This window comes from Sebastes umbrosus, chromosome 8, assembly GCF_015220745.1.
Source record: "Sebastes umbrosus isolate fSebUmb1 chromosome 8, fSebUmb1.pri, whole genome shotgun sequence".
Taxonomy (NCBI): domain Eukaryota; kingdom Metazoa; phylum Chordata; class Actinopteri; order Perciformes; family Sebastidae; genus Sebastes; species Sebastes umbrosus.
In genome coordinates this window covers 6,766,883-6,785,214 of record NC_051276.1, presented here as the reverse complement: position 1 = coordinate 6,785,214, position 18,332 = coordinate 6,766,883, and the positions used below count along the sequence as shown (strand labels likewise).

At 40.3% G+C, this 18,332-nt stretch overlaps 1 protein-coding gene across 4 annotated transcripts in view; it reads right to left on the bottom strand.

The window, feature by feature from the left end:
• LOC119492521 (dmX-like protein 1) overlaps window positions 1–18,332 on the bottom strand; it is a 69,665-nt gene that overhangs the window by 40,190 nt on the left and 11,143 nt on the right. For all 4 annotated transcript variants that reach the window (XM_037777011.1, XM_037777013.1, XM_037777014.1 and 1 more), the window contains 16 exons: window positions 17,429–17,633; window positions 13,429–13,609; window positions 12,594–12,770; window positions 12,179–12,408; window positions 9,445–10,162; window positions 8,835–8,956; window positions 8,264–8,353; window positions 7,749–7,851; window positions 7,494–7,613; window positions 7,007–7,225; window positions 4,986–6,223; window positions 3,847–4,105; window positions 2,718–2,851; window positions 2,157–2,343; window positions 1,904–2,014; window positions 1,090–1,259 (listed from right to left, as the gene is read on the bottom strand). In XM_037777011.1, coding sequence (XP_037632939.1) covers window positions 1,090–1,259; window positions 1,904–2,014; window positions 2,157–2,343; window positions 2,718–2,851; window positions 3,847–4,105; window positions 4,986–6,223; window positions 7,007–7,225; window positions 7,494–7,613; window positions 7,749–7,851; window positions 8,264–8,353; window positions 8,835–8,956; window positions 9,445–10,162; window positions 12,179–12,408; window positions 12,594–12,770; window positions 13,429–13,609; window positions 17,429–17,633 — 4,264 coding nt within the window. The remainder of the gene's footprint in view (window positions 1–1,089; window positions 1,260–1,903; window positions 2,015–2,156; window positions 2,344–2,717; window positions 2,852–3,846; window positions 4,106–4,985; window positions 6,224–7,006; window positions 7,226–7,493; window positions 7,614–7,748; window positions 7,852–8,263; window positions 8,354–8,834; window positions 8,957–9,444; window positions 10,163–12,178; window positions 12,409–12,593; window positions 12,771–13,428; window positions 13,610–17,428; window positions 17,634–18,332) is intronic.

Here is an 18,332-nt window from a genome sequence, read left to right as displayed (position 1 = left end):
CTTTTATGTCATTATAGTCTCTTTAAAATGATTTGGTGCAAGTTGTGACTGAAGAAAAAGGACCCAATCCTGATGTGTTGCTTAGTGTCGGACCAACAGTCCAAAGATATTCTATTTAATATCGAATAAGACAAACAAAAGCAGCAAATCCTCACATTAGAGAAGCTAGTTTTAGAGGATGTTTCGCAATTTTGCTTGACTAAAATATTTGCCGATTGATTGAAATTACAAGACCCTGAACAAGCTCAAATATGAATTTAATGATACAAACAAGACTACGATCTCTAACATGAATGCAAACTGAATATTAAACTAAAGTCCACAGAGATCCTGGCCTTTCCATTTCATAAATACCTCTATATACAGTACATTTTACTCTGATTTGCTACTGACTGCACAATCTGCAAATGTGTACGTCAAATCGGACAATTTATTTCAACAAAACTGGCACTGGGTCACTATTTAAGATTTGACCAAAGACACCTAAATTGATAATGATAACCAATATGGAGCAATATGTAGTACTGACAGCTAGCGTTTTAAAATGGGTACTGCAGTCCAAATTCATTCATTCATTCATTGGAGCCTCGGCCCGTCCGCTCCTCCGGTGTGACTGATAGCAGTTAGTATGTGTTAGCCTCTGGCCAGCAGGAGTGGGAATCACTTCACCGGCTGTGTGTCTCAAATACTCGCTGCCTTGATAACCCAGCTGCACACGGACCACAGAGAGATGTGGCGAGGCTTTTCTGGTCGGTAGAATTTAATGTTAATTTTATCTCTGTTGATCCAGTTGGTTAGCTTGGCTGCAGAAGGCCGTGTTTGTTTGCATGCAAATTTGTTTCATATGTGGCAACAGGGTGTCGAAATGAATATTGGACGGGATCACACCAGCCAGAACAAAAACAGATGTTCCGGACCGGGAATGAAAATTTCAGAGAACATACTGGCTGAAGCATTGTTTCCAGAGAAGCCAGTATTTCAATTTAGCATGTTTCTTTAATCTGTATTGACATATCATGGTAATTTTATGATTTATTACAGTAAATATATTACATATTGGTCCTTAACTACTGTCATTAGCCACCTCACCTTTTCAATACACTTGCGTAGCTTGTTGGTGCTGCGCAGCCACCAGCCCACGCCCATGGAGCGCAGCTCAGGCCAAGTGGGCTCTCCCTTCTGTGGGGCAGGCAGCATGTTGAGCAGCTCCTCCTCAGCCTCAGAGTGGAAGGCCCAGGCATAATGACATGTTGACAGGCCTGAAGAGAGAATAAAAAGACCCATGGAAAATGGGGAATGTTTCATAAGGAGAATATCAACATTGCGTAGCGAGTAAATGCGGTATGTCGGTTCCATATATTTAAAGCAGTGAGTTCCCTCTTCCAGCTACAGTGTTGTCCTGCTGGCCACTGAGGAGTTATGTGGGAGCATACATGGATTAATTGCCTCAAGCGTAACTTTACTGCGATAGTTAAGGATGATGAATAGATGATGGCTTTTTTTACTTCTCTTACTGAGACTATTACTGTCAAAAATGTACATCTGACCATCCGTAACCTTCTCTCTTTTTAGCTTTAGAGGTCTTTATAGAGTTACTGCCCTGATACAGTAGGTTGCTACTGGAGCTATATCTAAAAAGAGTGCAGGGAGACAGCTCTTTAGGCAGCAAGCTGGAAACATATAAACCTTCCAAGATCATACAGGTGAAAATATAATAAAGGCCTTTTGGACAAAGTGAGCCAGTTTTGAGGGACATCAATTTTAGGTCTTGTTAGATTAGGGACCAAATCTTTTTTATTGATGTGGCCCTGTACAGTGAGTTGAATGTTACATGCTTGCTCGTTTGTGCCAGCTCAGAAATGCTCCCAATGAAAACAGTTTGAAAACCACTATCCCACTGTACCTTGCCGCAGCAGCTGTGCTCGGTGCGCTGGAGGCAGGGAAGTAGAGAGGAAGGTGTGGAGTCTGACGGCCAGCAGGAACTTCAGACCACACTCATCCAGCGTCTCTCCACCTGGTAAATCAATGACAGACAGCTCTTACGTACCGCTACTTCTAAACATAATTACACGATGTTGTGCAATGGAGCACTAATCTACTGCAATTCAATCCATTTGAAGATCTCTTTACTTTATGTTTTTATTTCCCTGCAGTACCTTTGCTCTTGCCATGGCTGTCCTTGAGGTCTGTGCTTGTGGTAGCGATGGTGTCGGCCAGCGCCATGAGAGACATCTGCTCCATGCGGGTTAGGCCTGGCAAACTGGAGTGAAGGAGGTGACTGGACAGAACCTGGGCATGCTCTGGACCAAAGTATGTTGGACTGTACTGGGACAGGTCAATAACCTACAGACAGGGAACAGACAGACAGTCGGTAAAATTAACTGCACGGTATTTCTAATTTATTTAAAAACATAATAAAGAGAAGCAGGAAATAACATTAACGCTGGGTTTCATACTCACAATAAAACACCCACAATATTGTATGAGTATATTAAGTATACAAGCTGGAGACGTAGCCAACACAAGGCTAGGTTTTTGATGCATTAGCTAGCCATCACCGGCTTTAATCTTTATTCTAATATATCTAAAATGAACCTTGACATGCACAATTATGAATGTCTACATTTTACATTGTAATACCAAAAGAGCAAAAATGTTGCTGTCCACTCATTTTCATAAATTCTCTTTTAACCAAGGATAAGCCAACAGAAACGGACCTTGTTCCCCGTTTCCTCTTGATCGTCGTCCAGAGGGTCCAGGTCCACAATGCTGGGTGTATGAAAGAGCTCATCATAAACATCAGTGTGACTGGAACCATGCCCACTATCTCCACTCACACTGCCCACTTTATCTGTAGGGGGACACAAGACAGAGCTAAATTACACAGACGTGTATTTCACAAGAGACATGCAGCCTCCTGCTGGGGAAACAGCCGATTCAATTAAAATACCAAAGAGCAGGACATTTTTATTCTGTATACATGTTTCTGCTTTCATTCTCCCTTGAGACACTATGAGGTAAAACTAGAAGACCAAAGAGTAGGATATTATTATCAGTCTCGTACACCTTGAGGCAGGGTGGCTAAAAATGGTTGCTTTTCCACTGTAAACACCGTTTCCCTGTTTTTGTATCTGCTTAAAAGCAGGAGAACAGTTTGTGTGTTTGTCAGACTTAACATACTCTGACAAAGTTACAATCTTCCAGTTTCACCCTTTTCAATTCAACACCGCAGGAAATTAATCTACAGTCTTCTGTATTTCATTTAATTGTTATGCACGCTTTACGCAGTCTTTTACGCTTCGTATAATCCAATATCTCAAAGCATCTCTACCTCCCAAGTTTGAAGTTTTTTTTCAACTGATTTGAAGATTGTGTTAATTGCTTTTTAAAGTAAGTTGTTCAGCGTTAGCTTTATGTTCAGGGCCGTTATTACCTGCAGAGACTTAGTCTTATATCAGCAGGTGAAAGCCCTTCAAAATGCTAGATTAAAAACAACAACAACAAAAAAAAAACACCTAAAGTGATGCCTTTGCAGCCAACGTGCAGAGTATATTTCTCCCAAGTGTAATACAATTGTTGTATCACTGTGTATTAAGTAAACTAACTTTAACTGACTTTCATTCAGTAAATAAGTTATTTTTTTTAATTCAAATTACAGCAAGTTAACATCCTTTGTCCATTTTTGCTTGGCTGATTGTCTTTTTCCAACTTCATATATTGAGAATATTGTTATATTTTCAGTACTTGCTTTACTTAGCCTATGTTAAGTACTACTGAAATAAAGTTTACTGTTATTGTATTCATTACTGTATATTACTATTATAAAACCGTGTATTGTATACCCACCAGGTTTTGCTGATGTATCCCCATCGGCTGCCAGAAGGGCGTACAGAGGCAGGGGAGGGATGGAGCTTATCTCTGTGTAGTCAGGGGTGCAGTTCTCTGCATTGCTGAACATCTTCCGAACCCTGGCTGTGCTGCCTCCGGCGCTGATGGTTCGAGAGCGCACACGTTTCTCAGGATTGGTGGTATTGTCTTTAAGTGTCACAATTTCTCCAGCAATGCATTTCACCAGGTGGGAGAGGATGGCTTTGGCACGGTGAACCTTAAAATAGACACATTTTGTTACACATTTATATTTTAAAAATAAGTCACAACAAATGTCGACTTTCTGGCAACTTTAATTATTTTTAAATGTTTGTAAATGCCTTTTTGATATTTTCTACTTCGGCTTCAAACCTTATGAAATTAGATTATATTAACTGACAAAACTGATCCGTCATATCAACTGGAGAAGGTAATAAGATAAGAGAAAATAATCGAATAAGAAAAGATAAAATAGTATGGACCCGACTGGCATTGCGTCATTACCAAGGCCTTGCTGCCTTTTGGGGGAAAGAAACACGTTGTCCCATGTGGAGAGAAACAGGAAAATGCAGAAAAGCTGTTGTGTAGCGGGTTAGCCGAGGCTTTCACACTGAGCTCTGAATGTTCACTGTCGGTGTGGTAAATCGCTAAATGATGTGGCAGTTACTACTGATGGATAAGTTAGCTTAGCTAGCTTGAGTGGGGGGCTGCTGCATTACAGTCACACAGTATAGCAGCATCAGACTGTCTCCAACTAAATCTCGGCCTAAAGATCAACCAGTTGGCTATTAACACGTTGATTATTTACAGGCCACAGTGTTGGGTCACTCATCCACTTGGATGGGGAAAGACCTATGGGGAAGACTGAAGGGGCATGACTGCAATCAACGGAAATTTTATAAAGGTATCGCGAACGCAAGGTCGCAAAATAATTATTAGACATGCATATATTTGACGTTTGTTTAACAAGAGATGAATGCATAGGAACTTGTCAAAATTACAATCCAAACACATCAAATTGCTACAGATCTTCTGTTTTCAATCCCCTAAAAGGAGGCATGGCATTGGCGAAGCCGGTCTGGTCTATAGACAGTAATTAATTCATTTCTTTAACTTACCTTCCCTAGATCCATGAGCTCCAGTAACTGTACAGGATGGTATTGGGGCAGGGTAGGAAAGAGTTGGTGAGCTGCTTCAAAAAGCCCGGAATCTTCCATCTCGGCAGGCAAGTCGTAAGCTGTTCTCTTCCCGCTGAGTTTCTGAGCCAGACTCATCATCGATCTCGTCAGGGCCTTTTTGGGAGGGGCCAGTGAAGACATGGGGGCCCCAGAGCCGAGAGCGTCCTCCTGGCTCTGTCTGACGGCTGAGATTATGGAGGAGGCGCTGCTGCTGATGTCTGTGTCTTGGGCAATCGGGGCGTTGGGTTTGGATGGTGCTGGGGGCTGCCACTGGGAGTAGACGTGCATCTCGCAGTCCATGCCTACCACCAAGATGCCATCTCTTACCCAGGAGAGGGAGACTGGAATGGGTAATGAGCCTTCAACAGAGGAGACCAGATCGACTGATCGCAGCAGAACGAGGCGAGACGAACTCTGGTCTCTACTGGCTTCAGATGTCAAACCGAGTTCTGGAGGCTTCCCAGAGAGACGACCGTACATATAAATCTTTGTCCCAATACCAACAGTCAGAACATGTGACCCATCTTCTTGTGAGACCCAGTCCAAATGAACCAGGATCTTACTAGTAGAACCAGGACAGTCCTCGTTAGGTATAGGGAGTTCCATGTTACCTGGCATATTAGCACTTCCAGTTGTGGGATCGGTGCTGTCCACGACTATGGTCTGCTCTAGAATCCACTGAGAACCACCAGTGGACTCGCACTGGAAGATGCCAATGTGGACCAATGGCTCTCTAGTGGTTGCTGGGTTTGGAGTGAGATTTGGGCTATGCTGTACAGTCAGAGTTGGGGTCTGGTGGGTGTTGCTGTTGTTGTTGTAGTGCACATAAGGGGAGGAAGCAAGGGTAGGAGGAGAAGTAAGCAGTCCGTGAGAGTTCAGATAAGGTGTTGAGTTCAGAGGTGTGTTTGGTATCTGCCTGTAGGCTACTGCAATCCGTCCAGAGTGACAGCAGCTGACCTCTATGGGACGACCTTGCACGCTTACTGCGCTGTCGTTGGGAAGCCTCTCTTCCACCAGCAGAGGCCACTCCTCCCACTGGTACACCAAGTCGTCCATACCGGAAGGCTCTGTCGCAATGACATTACACCTCCAGAAGCGCACCTTTCCATCAGAACAGGAAGTAGCAAGGAGGTAAGGCACACGGTCAGCTGGCAGAGAACATGACGCGCTCAGGTGACCTGGGGAGAGAGAGTTGACAATATACTTAAAGGCAATATCTTGTCATCTTTTTTAATTTCTGTGAATTTCTGTGAATTGCTTTGAAGTTGCTTTGTTTTATTGGACATATGCTGTGCAGATAGCAACATAAGTACAGTTAAGTAAGTTTATAAACAAGTCGTCTAGGACAGAGTAGAAACAACAGTGGTTGCACAGTTTAAAAAGCCTGTGTACTTGTTTTCCAGATATTTTGTGGGCTTTCTAAAATTACTGAGTTGAAAATACTTATTAATTATCAAAAACCTTTTCCACGCTGACAATGAAAACCTTTAAAAAATATCCCTACATTTGTCAGTTTCTATTTTGACTTCCTACGATATAGAACTAGCTCTTTCTTAGTCAATGAAAAATGTCTATATGTTCCTGAAAAGGTTATTTTAATCAATGTTTTCAATCATTTGCTAACTGAAGGACCATTTCATTAGAAATTATGTTCCCATGGCAACATAAAATTGAACACCGGTGTCGGTAAATACCTCGGTGGCTGCTACATTTCTTTATCTGTGTTCTGCTATTAGACTGGCATATTTTCCCTGAGGACTGTGTTTTAAATCTATTATCACAAAGAAATGTAATTATTACTACTACTACGATAATAACACTACTGCTGCTACTATCAACATTGCCCTTTTTCAATCATGGATGCCTTGTGTTGTGCTCAGGAACGTTGTGCTTTCACTACCAGAGGAACTTCATACACATATGTCATTTGTGTGTTAGTGTGGGTCCTCACTGTCCCTCACCTGCTGACGGTGTGACACTGATGGCTTCCACCCCTTCTGGCAAAGCCATCTCTTGGCTGTATAGCCTGTGTGTTGTGAGGCTGAGGCGACAGGCACTCTGCAGATTGGAAGTGCAGGATTTACTCTTCGGAGTTACTGGAGAACCATATGTGTCAAAGCTAAACGTAGAGCTGTTCATAGGAGAAGCTGAGGTGGCATCCTTCTCTGTCGTTGTCTCTTCTGTGGTGACAGGAAGAGGGAAATAATGTTTAGAAAAGCTAAGGTCAAAACCCTATTTCTTGCTCAAGAACAATTGCAGTTTCTACATGATCAATACAAAATAAAATTCAGAACTTTACAACTTTACAACTTTACATCAGCAATTTTGTCAAGCTTCCAGTTCTTTAGGGAAAAACCTTTAAACCGTTGTTTATTTATTTACTTGACAGTAAATCCATTTCTTTCCCCATAACCTGTGAACTTTAAGTCTTTTGTTCAAAGTACCCACCCATGGTGATGGGTCGAGCAGCAAGATGGAGATGCCACATGTGCAGGAGCGAGCGACCGGTCGGGGTCAATTCGACCACCACAAGGAAAAACCGTGCCGAGAAGGCCGCCTCGCTCGAGGCTGCAGGGAAAAACACAGACGCACAGAGGATAATAATGAACAGTGTCGTTATTCATGTGTTTGAAGGTGGTGAAAAGGTTTGGTATTAAAAATATAGATATTTCAAAGTAGTTAGAAAAATGATTTTGTCCATACCAGTGTGAGGAGAATCAGGAGTTTCCTGCGTGCTCTCTGTTCTCTCGCTGCCGAGGATCAGATCCTCCTCAAAAACATGCAGGAGCTGAGTCTCCTTCCCCTGCTGCAGAGAATAACAACAGCTTTTTATCAAACCACATCAGATGCAGACACTAAACAACACGCACTGATGCAGACACAAGTTGTGTTAATGTTACACAAACATGCACATACACACGAAAACTGCCTGAGGGGATGAAAGAAGGTTTGCTCTGCACCGTTTTTATTACTTTTTTTTTCCATGGTTGACCTTTCACAGAGTCTACTGCAGACTGTTTTATGCTACCAATGGTCTACAATTAAACTATGGCTTTTAAATATATTACAGTTAGTATATCCTTTATTCCAGAGGAGAAGTTTCTGTTAATGTCCTTTTGACACAAGATGTTTTCAGGGTCTCTCTACTGTTAACCAGACGACGATCAGAGAGAGGCTAAGTTTTTTTTTACATTCCATTTCTCTTTATGTATACTTACAAAGTCAGTAATGGCATCCAGCTCTATAATGCACCCTGGTTTTGCTGTGGATTGCTGACTGATGATGTTGAACACCTCCCCAACATATTTCTGAAGAGAAACAAACAGTAATATTTTAACATTATTTGGGCATTTACATAGTCATAACATAAAATTAGTGAGCCAATTGTGCTTCACAAAAAATTTGAAAAATGTAACTATTATCTGTACCATCATTGACAACACTGTTATGGTCATTGTCTGAAGAAAACAGCTGTTTATATGCCATGCAAAAATATGCTTAAAAAATAGTATTTATGCTCTCTGTAAATGAATACATCAAAACTAAATATCAAACGCCTCTTCTCAAATGTTATTTAATTGTGCTCCTGTGTAACTTTTCTACCAAGTCATCCAAGGCCAACACTAATTAAGTTACAAGACTGCAAATTGACAACATATTATTACCTCACCGATTCTTTAAGGGTCCAAGGGGCAACACTGATTTGTTTTTATTGGTGAGCATAAAAAAATAGTCATTTCAATGCTGACTACACCCTGCAGAGTTTAGGAATCCTGTTTTATGACTTACTGATATCTCAGGATTAGAGAGCTCACTCAGGAGTTTCTTTGCTTCAATAACAGCCTGATACAGCCTGAGTGAGTGGCCGTCACTTGCCACAAAGCAGGCGCTGGGAGAGTTACAGTACGCACCTGAAGAGAGAAAGACAGAAAAAAAAATTAACGGTGTCTGCTATTACACTTGTTTTTCTAAATAAACATAAAAAGAAAAGACAAAACAAGACACCAGAACAACACAGAAAACTGTGGTACAGTACGTTTAACAAAAAAGCAAATATTGCAAATATCAAAGACTCCTGTTATAAAGTCATATAAACTATGTACACTCAGGCAACATAGTTATTTTATGTATTCCCAGGAAGTGTTTATATACAGTATATATATAGAAATAAGTGTAAACTGGACTCAAAAACTGTTCAAAAAACTATATCTATTGGGATTTCATGCCCCAAAGCTAGTCTCATTTGATCATAATTATTCAGAAAACAGATCATTTCCATCATATTACTGAACAAAATAACTGTTAAGTAAACAAAATTAATTCTGAAACAAACTTGATTGCTGAGTACTTTCTCCTCTGTTGCTTTAACAGTCTCCAAACAAAAAAAACATTTTCTCACCTAAACAGCTGCTGGGAATGAACGTGGGCAACCAGGCTACATTAGCAAACGCTGATGCATGGAGAGAATTGATCCGAGCTAGCTCGGAGACGCCGCCTGACAAAGACAGCGGACCGACAGGGTCCACTCTCCATAAAATCAGTTCACTGTAGATCGCATTGGGATCCTGTGAAACTACACCCAGGGACACCCGGCTGGGCCGTGACCCTCGAGGCAGAGATGCTGGATGAGAGAAACCGGAGGAGTAGGCGTCTGGAGGAGCCAGGATGCTGTCTGCCTCCGGCGTCCTCAAGGCGTTGTGGTGTGAGGTGGTGAGGAGGAGAGGGAGTAATGAGTGACAGGCCAGGTCATTGAGGTGGAAGCGGTGGCCACAGTACCGTGACTTGTGAGAGACGCTGAGCACAGTCGAGAAAGCAGAGTCCTCCGCGAAGCCGACTGCCCACTGGTTCAGGGAGCCATCAGCATGTTTGGAGATCATAAGGACGTTGGGGGTGAAAATGCTTAGTCGAAGACTACTGCTGGATGCAGCTTTTCCTTGACCTCCGTAGCTTATTAGAGCAGATTTGGTTTGAGGCAATGTGTTCCCAGGTGGTCGCTGTCTGCCGTGTTGGATAGCCAGATCCACGTTCTTGTTGCAGGCATACATAACCACACTGTGGCTCAAGGAAATAGCATCACCTGTAGGGAACGCTACAGGGATACGGGACACAAACGACACCTGAGAGAGAAAGAAAGACATCAAAGTAATGAAATCCAGAGCATCTAAAACTTACAGCTCTGAGTTAGTGATGGCTCAGTCAATCAAGTCACTCTATTTCAGCTTGAAATAAGCATTGTGAAACAGCTTAAGCTCCCATGTGAATGCGGTCATGACACAGATGGCACTGCAGATCGAGTTAGCTCAAAACAAAGGGCTGAAACTCTCCTATTCTCCATTCAGAAGTTGAGTGACAACTGACTTTTGGAAATTAATTGAGTTACTAAGAGAGTGACGGAGACTCGAGGGATTCAGCCTTCTTCATTAGCCCCTTCTTATATGTAAAAAAAAGAATAATGTTCAATAATACTTATGCTAATAATAATACCAGGATCCTGTCTGTTTGATCTAATTAAAGCAGTCAGGCCTAATCAACCTGAATGTTAATGAAACTTGGGATTCTTTTGGCTGTTGTGCCTGATTGACTAACTGCCATGTCACGAGGCTCTCATTATTTCACCATTAATAAAAATGCACCAAGGGACTTCTGAGTTTGATATGAAGTCACACATAATTAGAATATAATTGTCTGAACGGCTGGGTGAGGAGCCATTGAAATAGCTAGACCATCACAGCTGTCAAAATGATTCACAACCTTATTGAGAAGATCAATTAATTCTTTCACCCAGGAGCGCCTCTTGAAATTGTGAATACAAACAAGAGTAACCAAAGGAAAGTCCACTTAGTTTACAGTGTTCATTAAATTAGCAAGTAAAAATATGATTAATATTTGCTTTACTGTAGTTCCCCCATCATAACACTTCTGTGTCTCTGTGTTTCTTGATGAATATTTGAAGTGTGACTATACAAATTAGGAAAAAGAAAGTGATTATTAATATCTGTAGACGGATAAAAGATGAGGGATTGAGTTTGTAAACAAAACATCAACATAAAACTTTATGTTCCATTTAGAAATGTCAAAGTTAACACGATAATAACGTGTTAATAACGCAAATAAGTTCTTTAAAGCATTAACGCAATCGATCTTTCAGAGGTTGTAGCGGGCTCAGTTTGAAAACTAGAGTGAAGATACTGGCATCTTATGAAACAAGTAAACCTAAGGAATCCATTAGCACCAACCAGGTCATACTAGCTTGTCGCGGTTGAGGTTCAATAATGTTCCAAACTTGTGCTAAATTTTGGCAAGAAAACACTGACATGGCCATTTTCAAAGGGGTCCCTTGACCTCTGACATCAACCTATATGAATGAAAATGGGTTATATTGGTACCCACGAGTCTCCCCTTTACAGACATGCTCACTTTATGATAATCACATGCACTTTTGGGTAAGTCATAGTCAAGTCAGCACGCTGACAGCTGTTGTTACCTGTTGGGCTGCAGTTTGGCATGTTATGATTTGAGCATATTTTTTATGCTAAATGCAGTACCTCTGAGGGTTTCTGGACAATATTTGTCATTGTTTTGTGTTGTTAATTGATTTCCAATAATTAATATATACATACATTTGCATAAAGCAAGCATATTTGCCCACTACCATGTTGATAAGGGTATTACATTCTTGACAAATCTCCCTTCAAGGTACATTTTGAACAAATAAAAAATGTGTAATTAATTTGCAATTAAACATTCTAATCGATTGACAGCCCTAGTTCCATTGTCTTACATAGAGCGACCAAGTGTGCGCACATCAAGGCAAAGACACTCAGGTGCAAGACAAAAAATACTTAACTGCAGGGCGTAAAGGAGGTCTGCACACTGTCAGGCTCCAAATAAATACTTTATTTATATTTTCCTCTTTTCAAGGCAACATTTTGATCAACAAGACCTTCCTCAAGCAAGAGTGAAAGAGAAAAACATTTCTTGTAGAGGCAGCAATCAACTTGATTACTGCCTCTACAAGATGTGAAGATAATAAGATAAATAAACTATTTATTTGGAGCCTAACAGTGTGCAGGCCTCCTTTTTGTACTGCCATTGTTTCACATAATCAGAAACCACATCAACAGTGAACGTACCTGAGCTTGTCTGAACATGCCTGGCTGGTATTCATCCAACCAGTCGACGTGCCAGACTAACAGAGAGCCGTCCATGGGATGGATACTGAACAACATGTCTGCCCCTTTGTTCCACTCTTCTAACAGCACGTCCACCTGGTGCTTCACTGCTGCCAGAGGAAACTCCACAGCCTCAGGTCCTTGAGAGTTACTATTATCTTCCTCATCAAAGTTATCCTCATCTTCAGGCTCTGGAGGAGAATGCAAATCATAGTGCCCACATGTAAATTCAGAAAATCAGTATGGAAGACTGATGCAATATAAAAAAGGTCTGACTTTTAGATTGGAAAGTCTAGTTTTGACAGTGTTATTCCAGCTTCATATGCACACCCCTTCAAAAGAAAAGTTAATGCCTGATTCAAATATTTTTCTGTACCTTCATGGGAGCATTCGTTCTGTTGCTCCATGCTGCCTCGGAGCTGCTGCAGGAAGACTTCCATAGCTAAGGTGAAATGAAGCTCTTTGTTGTTGAGCCAGTGGACAGTAAAAGGACCTCCAGGCTCCTCGTCATCCACGGCACTCAGAGAGGAGATGGAGGGTAGCAGAGGAATGTCTGTGATAAAGACCATAAGTGATAAAGAGGTTAAGACGTTTAGAAAAAAAAAAAAAAGGCAAAGAATAACTTACATTACATTAGATTAGGGGCATGCAGGACAAAAAGACATCTGCTGGAGCAAATTCACTTTTATGAATATGTGTAAGGTTTGAAGTATGCTAAAATATAATTCAAGCATACAAATACCATTCTACAGGACTTCTCAGCCTCAAGGCTGAAAAAAATCTACAAGATTTTGCCCCACGATTCAGGTCAAATTTAACTGCCCCACAAAACACAGAGGAACCAACGCCTTATAGCTCTCACGGAGCAGAACAGCTCTCTGGGATGTTAAATAAACAACCTCAGGCAATCTACAAAGTTTACAACATTTTTTTCCCTAAGAAATACAGAGTTGAAGCCCTCTGACCTCCAGCTGATTTTATTCAAGCAGAGCTAACGATCTATGCAGTCTCTAGGGTTAGGAATAACTACTATGGTGCGATACTGTAGTTCTACAGTCTTTCCATCTCTTTAAGAAGTACTTTGTACGGTCTTTGTCGCTACAAATTCCTCACTAAATTTGGGGAATTTGTTTTGTGTTCAACAAGATGCTGGTTAAGAAGATCAACAGGATTATCAGCTAGTCAAAGAAATGAAAATGTTTTAGTCTAACCTGTGGCAGGGTTGATGCTGGCAGCAATGTGGAAGTGGCAGAGAGCGTTGGCATGGGGCGTGCTGCTGCTGCTCCTCTTGTGGTTGTAGTGCCGGCTCTGATGGTGAGGCAGGCAGCCAGTCAGGGAGGGCTGGGGGACATCCCGATAAATGGACGCCTGCAATGCTTCTTGGAAATTTGACTGTGAGGAAAATATCAATTATTCAAGTTAGATAATTAATAAACGAAATGTTATGTCTTGTGACTTCTAAGAGTGCTTACGTGCTAAAATTCTGATTACAACAATGTTTGATGATTGTGGTTACACAGAGTTTATCGGTGAGCTTTTTCCATAGCTTACAAATGTATACACAAACCACTGAAACGACATCTAGCATGAATCTCCACAGAGATTTAGATCTTCTTAAAAGTGTGTGTTTTATAGGGTGGGGCAGGGATATGAATCACCATACTTTAGTTCCCTGTTCCCCCTTTCAGGCTCATGCGGCGGTGCAGGTTAAACCTGCTTTTGAGGGTGGATGTGAATGAATCGACTTATGCCAACTAACAGAGCTCAACTACTCTCCACCCAGCCTGAGCTGAGCTGCTCTGCCTTGGTGAACAGGTGTTTCTCTTTGGAATGGGAATTTTAAACAACATTTAAGTGAACTGCCCAATTTGTCTACAAAAGAGCCAGAGTGAAACAGGCAGCATGGAAGATTGGCTGAGTGAGAAAGAGAGGCATGTAAAGGGAAATGAAATTAAACTGTAACTTAATTTGGTACTTAGGTTATGTAATTTGGGTTTTTTTCTGTTGTTTCGCAGTAATGTGTTAAGACATGAAACAGTAGCAGTCAAGACAGAGTGTCTTAAGGTTCATGGAGATTATTTAATATTATTTAATGTAGTTTGAATTACACTGCTCTTATGCAGCTTCTCTGGTGCAGAATAAGTTATATAATAAGAGCTGTAAGGCTGCAGTTTCTCCAAGTATTATTGAGATTTATGTGCTCATCACACCCACAAAGAAGTCCTTTGTCAAATATTGATAACAAATGTGTGTAAAGTCACAAAGCAGTACAAAGCTACGGGAGCACAATGCATTCACTTGAGAAAAAAACATTTGTCCTGTTTTTCTGAATTAATGAAATGCCTCAAAATCCTGCAAGACGCTCTCATTTACTCCCTGGTGTAATGTAACTACGGTAAGTACAATTACTCAAGTATTGTACTCCAGTACAATTTTGAGGTACTTATACTTTAATTGAGTATTTCCATTTTATGTTACTTTATACTTCTACTCCACTACAATTTGGAAGCCAATAATGTATTTTTACTGCACTACATTTATTTGGCAAAGTTAGTTTCTTTGCAGATTCCGATTATTAATACAAAACAAAATCAACTAATAATTTGATGTATTATTATAGATTAAACCACCCAGCAGTATATACAGTAATTACAATTAGCCCCACCTTACAACATTAAAGTGATGAACACATTAAGGCATCAATAATAATAATCCGATAATATATATAATAATTCTGAAACGGGCCACTCTGCATAATGAGTACTTTGTATATTTTGATGGTAATACTTAAGTACTTTCACTTAAGTAAGATTTTGAAGGCAGGACTTTTACTTATATTATTTCTATATTTTATATGGTATTGCTATTTTTTTTTAAGTAAAAGATCCAAGTACTTCTTTCATCACTGCATTTACTTGAGAGCTCTATTTCATGGAAGCGAACATGTCCCATCTGTTTAGTTTTGACCCAGCACTGAGGAACTTGAGTCACCACCACATAGGCAGCCTGAATGCATTTCAGATGCATCATCTTATATCCGTGAAGCATTAGCATGCTATATCGGTTCAACTTATCCTGGAAAAGCACAGCAATGTCCAGCAGATCAGAATGGGCTTCACGTCCTGAGGTGCCTGTGCAAAGTCAGTAAATTAATAACTTAAAGACATGAGTCTCCCAATGTCTCAAACCCAAATCAAAATAAAATTGGATTAAACTAAACAGTCGGGACACGTTTGCTTCCATGAAATTGAGTTCTCAAGTAAATGAGGGCTTCCCTTGGGATTTTGAGGTATCTCATTAATTCAGAGAAATAGAGCAGATTTCTATGTTTTTCCATGAAAACTGTTCTCAGAATTACACAGATAATTATCTCGTGAATTCAGAAAAACAGGACAAATGTTTTTTTCTCAAGTGAATGCATTATGCTTCCGTAGCTTTGTACTGCTTTGAGACTTTACACACATTTGTTATCAATATTTGACAAAGGACTTCTTTGTGAGAATGAAAAAGCTGCAGCGTAATTCAAACTACGTTAAATAACATTAAATAATCTCCATGAACCTTAAGATGCAGTTAGTTTAAATATATGTTATAATATTTTTTTCTCAAGCGAATGCATTACGCTTCCGTACAAAGCTGTACAAAGCAGATACAAAACATTTTGAATGGTTCAATATCTATGTAGAATAAATTAGATCATGGTTGAAATCTCATATCACTGTCTCTTCTGGAGCTTCACAAGCAGCATCCTTATCAATAAACTTTGGGCTTAATCCTCTTTACTGATTTTGTGAGAAATCTTGTAGTGTTCATCCCACCCTAAGGCTTCATACTAAAATGGAGTTTAAAATGGGGCTCTCTCAGTATTGTCCATCCCTTCAGTTTTGGAGGGAGAGAGAAGCCTCAGACTGGATCATCCGGCACAGTCTGCGATGTTTTAATGAATAATTCCACACATGTACTCTTACAGACTCTCCTCAAGGCACAGAGGAGAAATTTGCATACCTATTTTTCCTGTAATCTAATGTGCCTTGAGCTCTGTAAGTGCCAGTGAGACCCATAACCATTTAAATGCCCATATCAAAATGGATGTTAAGTATTGTGCTTGAGGCCTAGCTCAGCTGTCAGCAACAACGTAAGTCACTTAAAGCAGAAGACGCCACCGTTACAGATGTGAGCTAGCAGCAGCAGCTACAGTATGAATGCAGCTATGAGCAAAAATTAAAACAGAAAAACAAGCATCAAAAGTCAAAGTTATAATTTTGAGGTGTTGCACAGATTACAGAAAGGAGGCCAATATTCCCTGATGCTCGTTTAAAGCCCTACAAAGCTTCAAAAACCTGATAGCCAATTAATTTTCCCTTTTAACTCCGCTAAGCCTCAGTTTTTTTCTATCTTCCTTCTCAGTCTCCCTTTGGTCTTGTTCCCTAATCTCTGCAGCACCCCTATGTCCTACATTAGCAGTGGTGAAAATACAGTAACCAGGCTTCTATGTCAGGGCCAAATGGGGCAAACCAGAGATGATAGCATTTGTGCCATTTATTTTCCCCATTCTATATGCAAAATTATGTTGATTCTTTTTGCATTATGCAACCAAAATAGACAATATTCTCACTGTGATACAGATTTAAAAATAATGCTTTTAAAATCTGACAGAAAAGTTGTGTTGGCTATAGCAAGCACTTCTTTGACATACATCATTTACCTTTTGTCAATATTTTCATATGCATATACTGTATATCTACAAACTGATGCCACTTTTTTTATTATTTTTTTATGAATTATTACACATATTATACATCATTATAGTATACAGTATATTTAAGTTAAATTTTATGATGTGATTTAGGTTCTTATCTTTGAGTTCCTGCTCTCTTCTTAGAAAAATTTATCTAGGTATTATTATTTTTAGTTAGATATACACACACTTGCCGGTTTGTTAGGCACACGCATCTATAAATAATGTGGTCTGATTCAAGAGCCCAGCACTAAATCTTACCTTCATGAAGTTTATAATATCAGATTTTGAGGTGTCTCAACACTTCTCAAAAAAAGTTTTAAAAACCTGAATGTTAAAACCTTCATAAAGGAAGAATTCACTGCAGCACTGTCGTATTAGACTGCATTTGTTTTAGCTAGTTGCACCAAAATAAAGTGCCAACTGAGTGTATTTACTGTATTTTGAGCAAAAGCTACATTAGAGTAGCTTACCTCATGTGCTGTTCTTCCTTGAGACTTCCCATTGCAGGTGTTTTTCCTAGGAGGGCGAGCACATCTGGGTGTGTCACCTTGTTGGCCAGAAGCAGGGTTGTTATAGTAACCGGACAGGAGGCTGTCACCTGGCAACAGCGTCTCTGCCCAGAGCCGACACACGCTGTCCTTACAGCAGGTGAGCAGAACGTTACACACTGCACCTCTGTTAGGAGAGAGGAAGCAAAGGGAAGGGGGATAAAGGAAGGATAACAGCAAAGTGTTTAGGATGACGTCTGGAGGTCACTGAACGTGTCAGTAATGATGTTTTATCATCTAATGCGGATAGTACTATCCAACATCAAGTCAAAGGAGAAACACCTCTTGAGAGATAAGTGAAGATTAAAAAGAGCAGTAATGGTGACAAAGAAATGACTTAATCTAATCTCTTCTGATTACAGAACATGTCACACCAGTTTATTTAAAAGGAGTAGAATTTACAAACAGAGCAGGTTGCCAAAGGTAGAATAAGAGACAACGTTTTATTACCGATTATTGACAGGCCTTCAACATAGCAGTACAACCCTAATCACCACTTCAATTATTCCTAAAGACTAATTTATACGTAGCATCAAATGAGCTTAGTGGGAATTCTGCCCAAACATTACACTGTCTTACTGTCTACGTTCATTCTCTGAGCAGATAGTTAGAGTAACAATAATCTCTTCCTAGTCATTTCCAAAATAATACTCCTGTATGCTAAATCTGCTGTGAACTGTGTCACATTAAGTCAGAAAACAATTACAGGTCACGTAAGATTAGTAACGCTGTTAACAAAGCAGGGCAGAAAGGGAGCTATAGTATAGTGTGAGACTGTGATACTGCACAGTGGCTGACCTATTTTGAATTTGCTGCTTATAAGAGC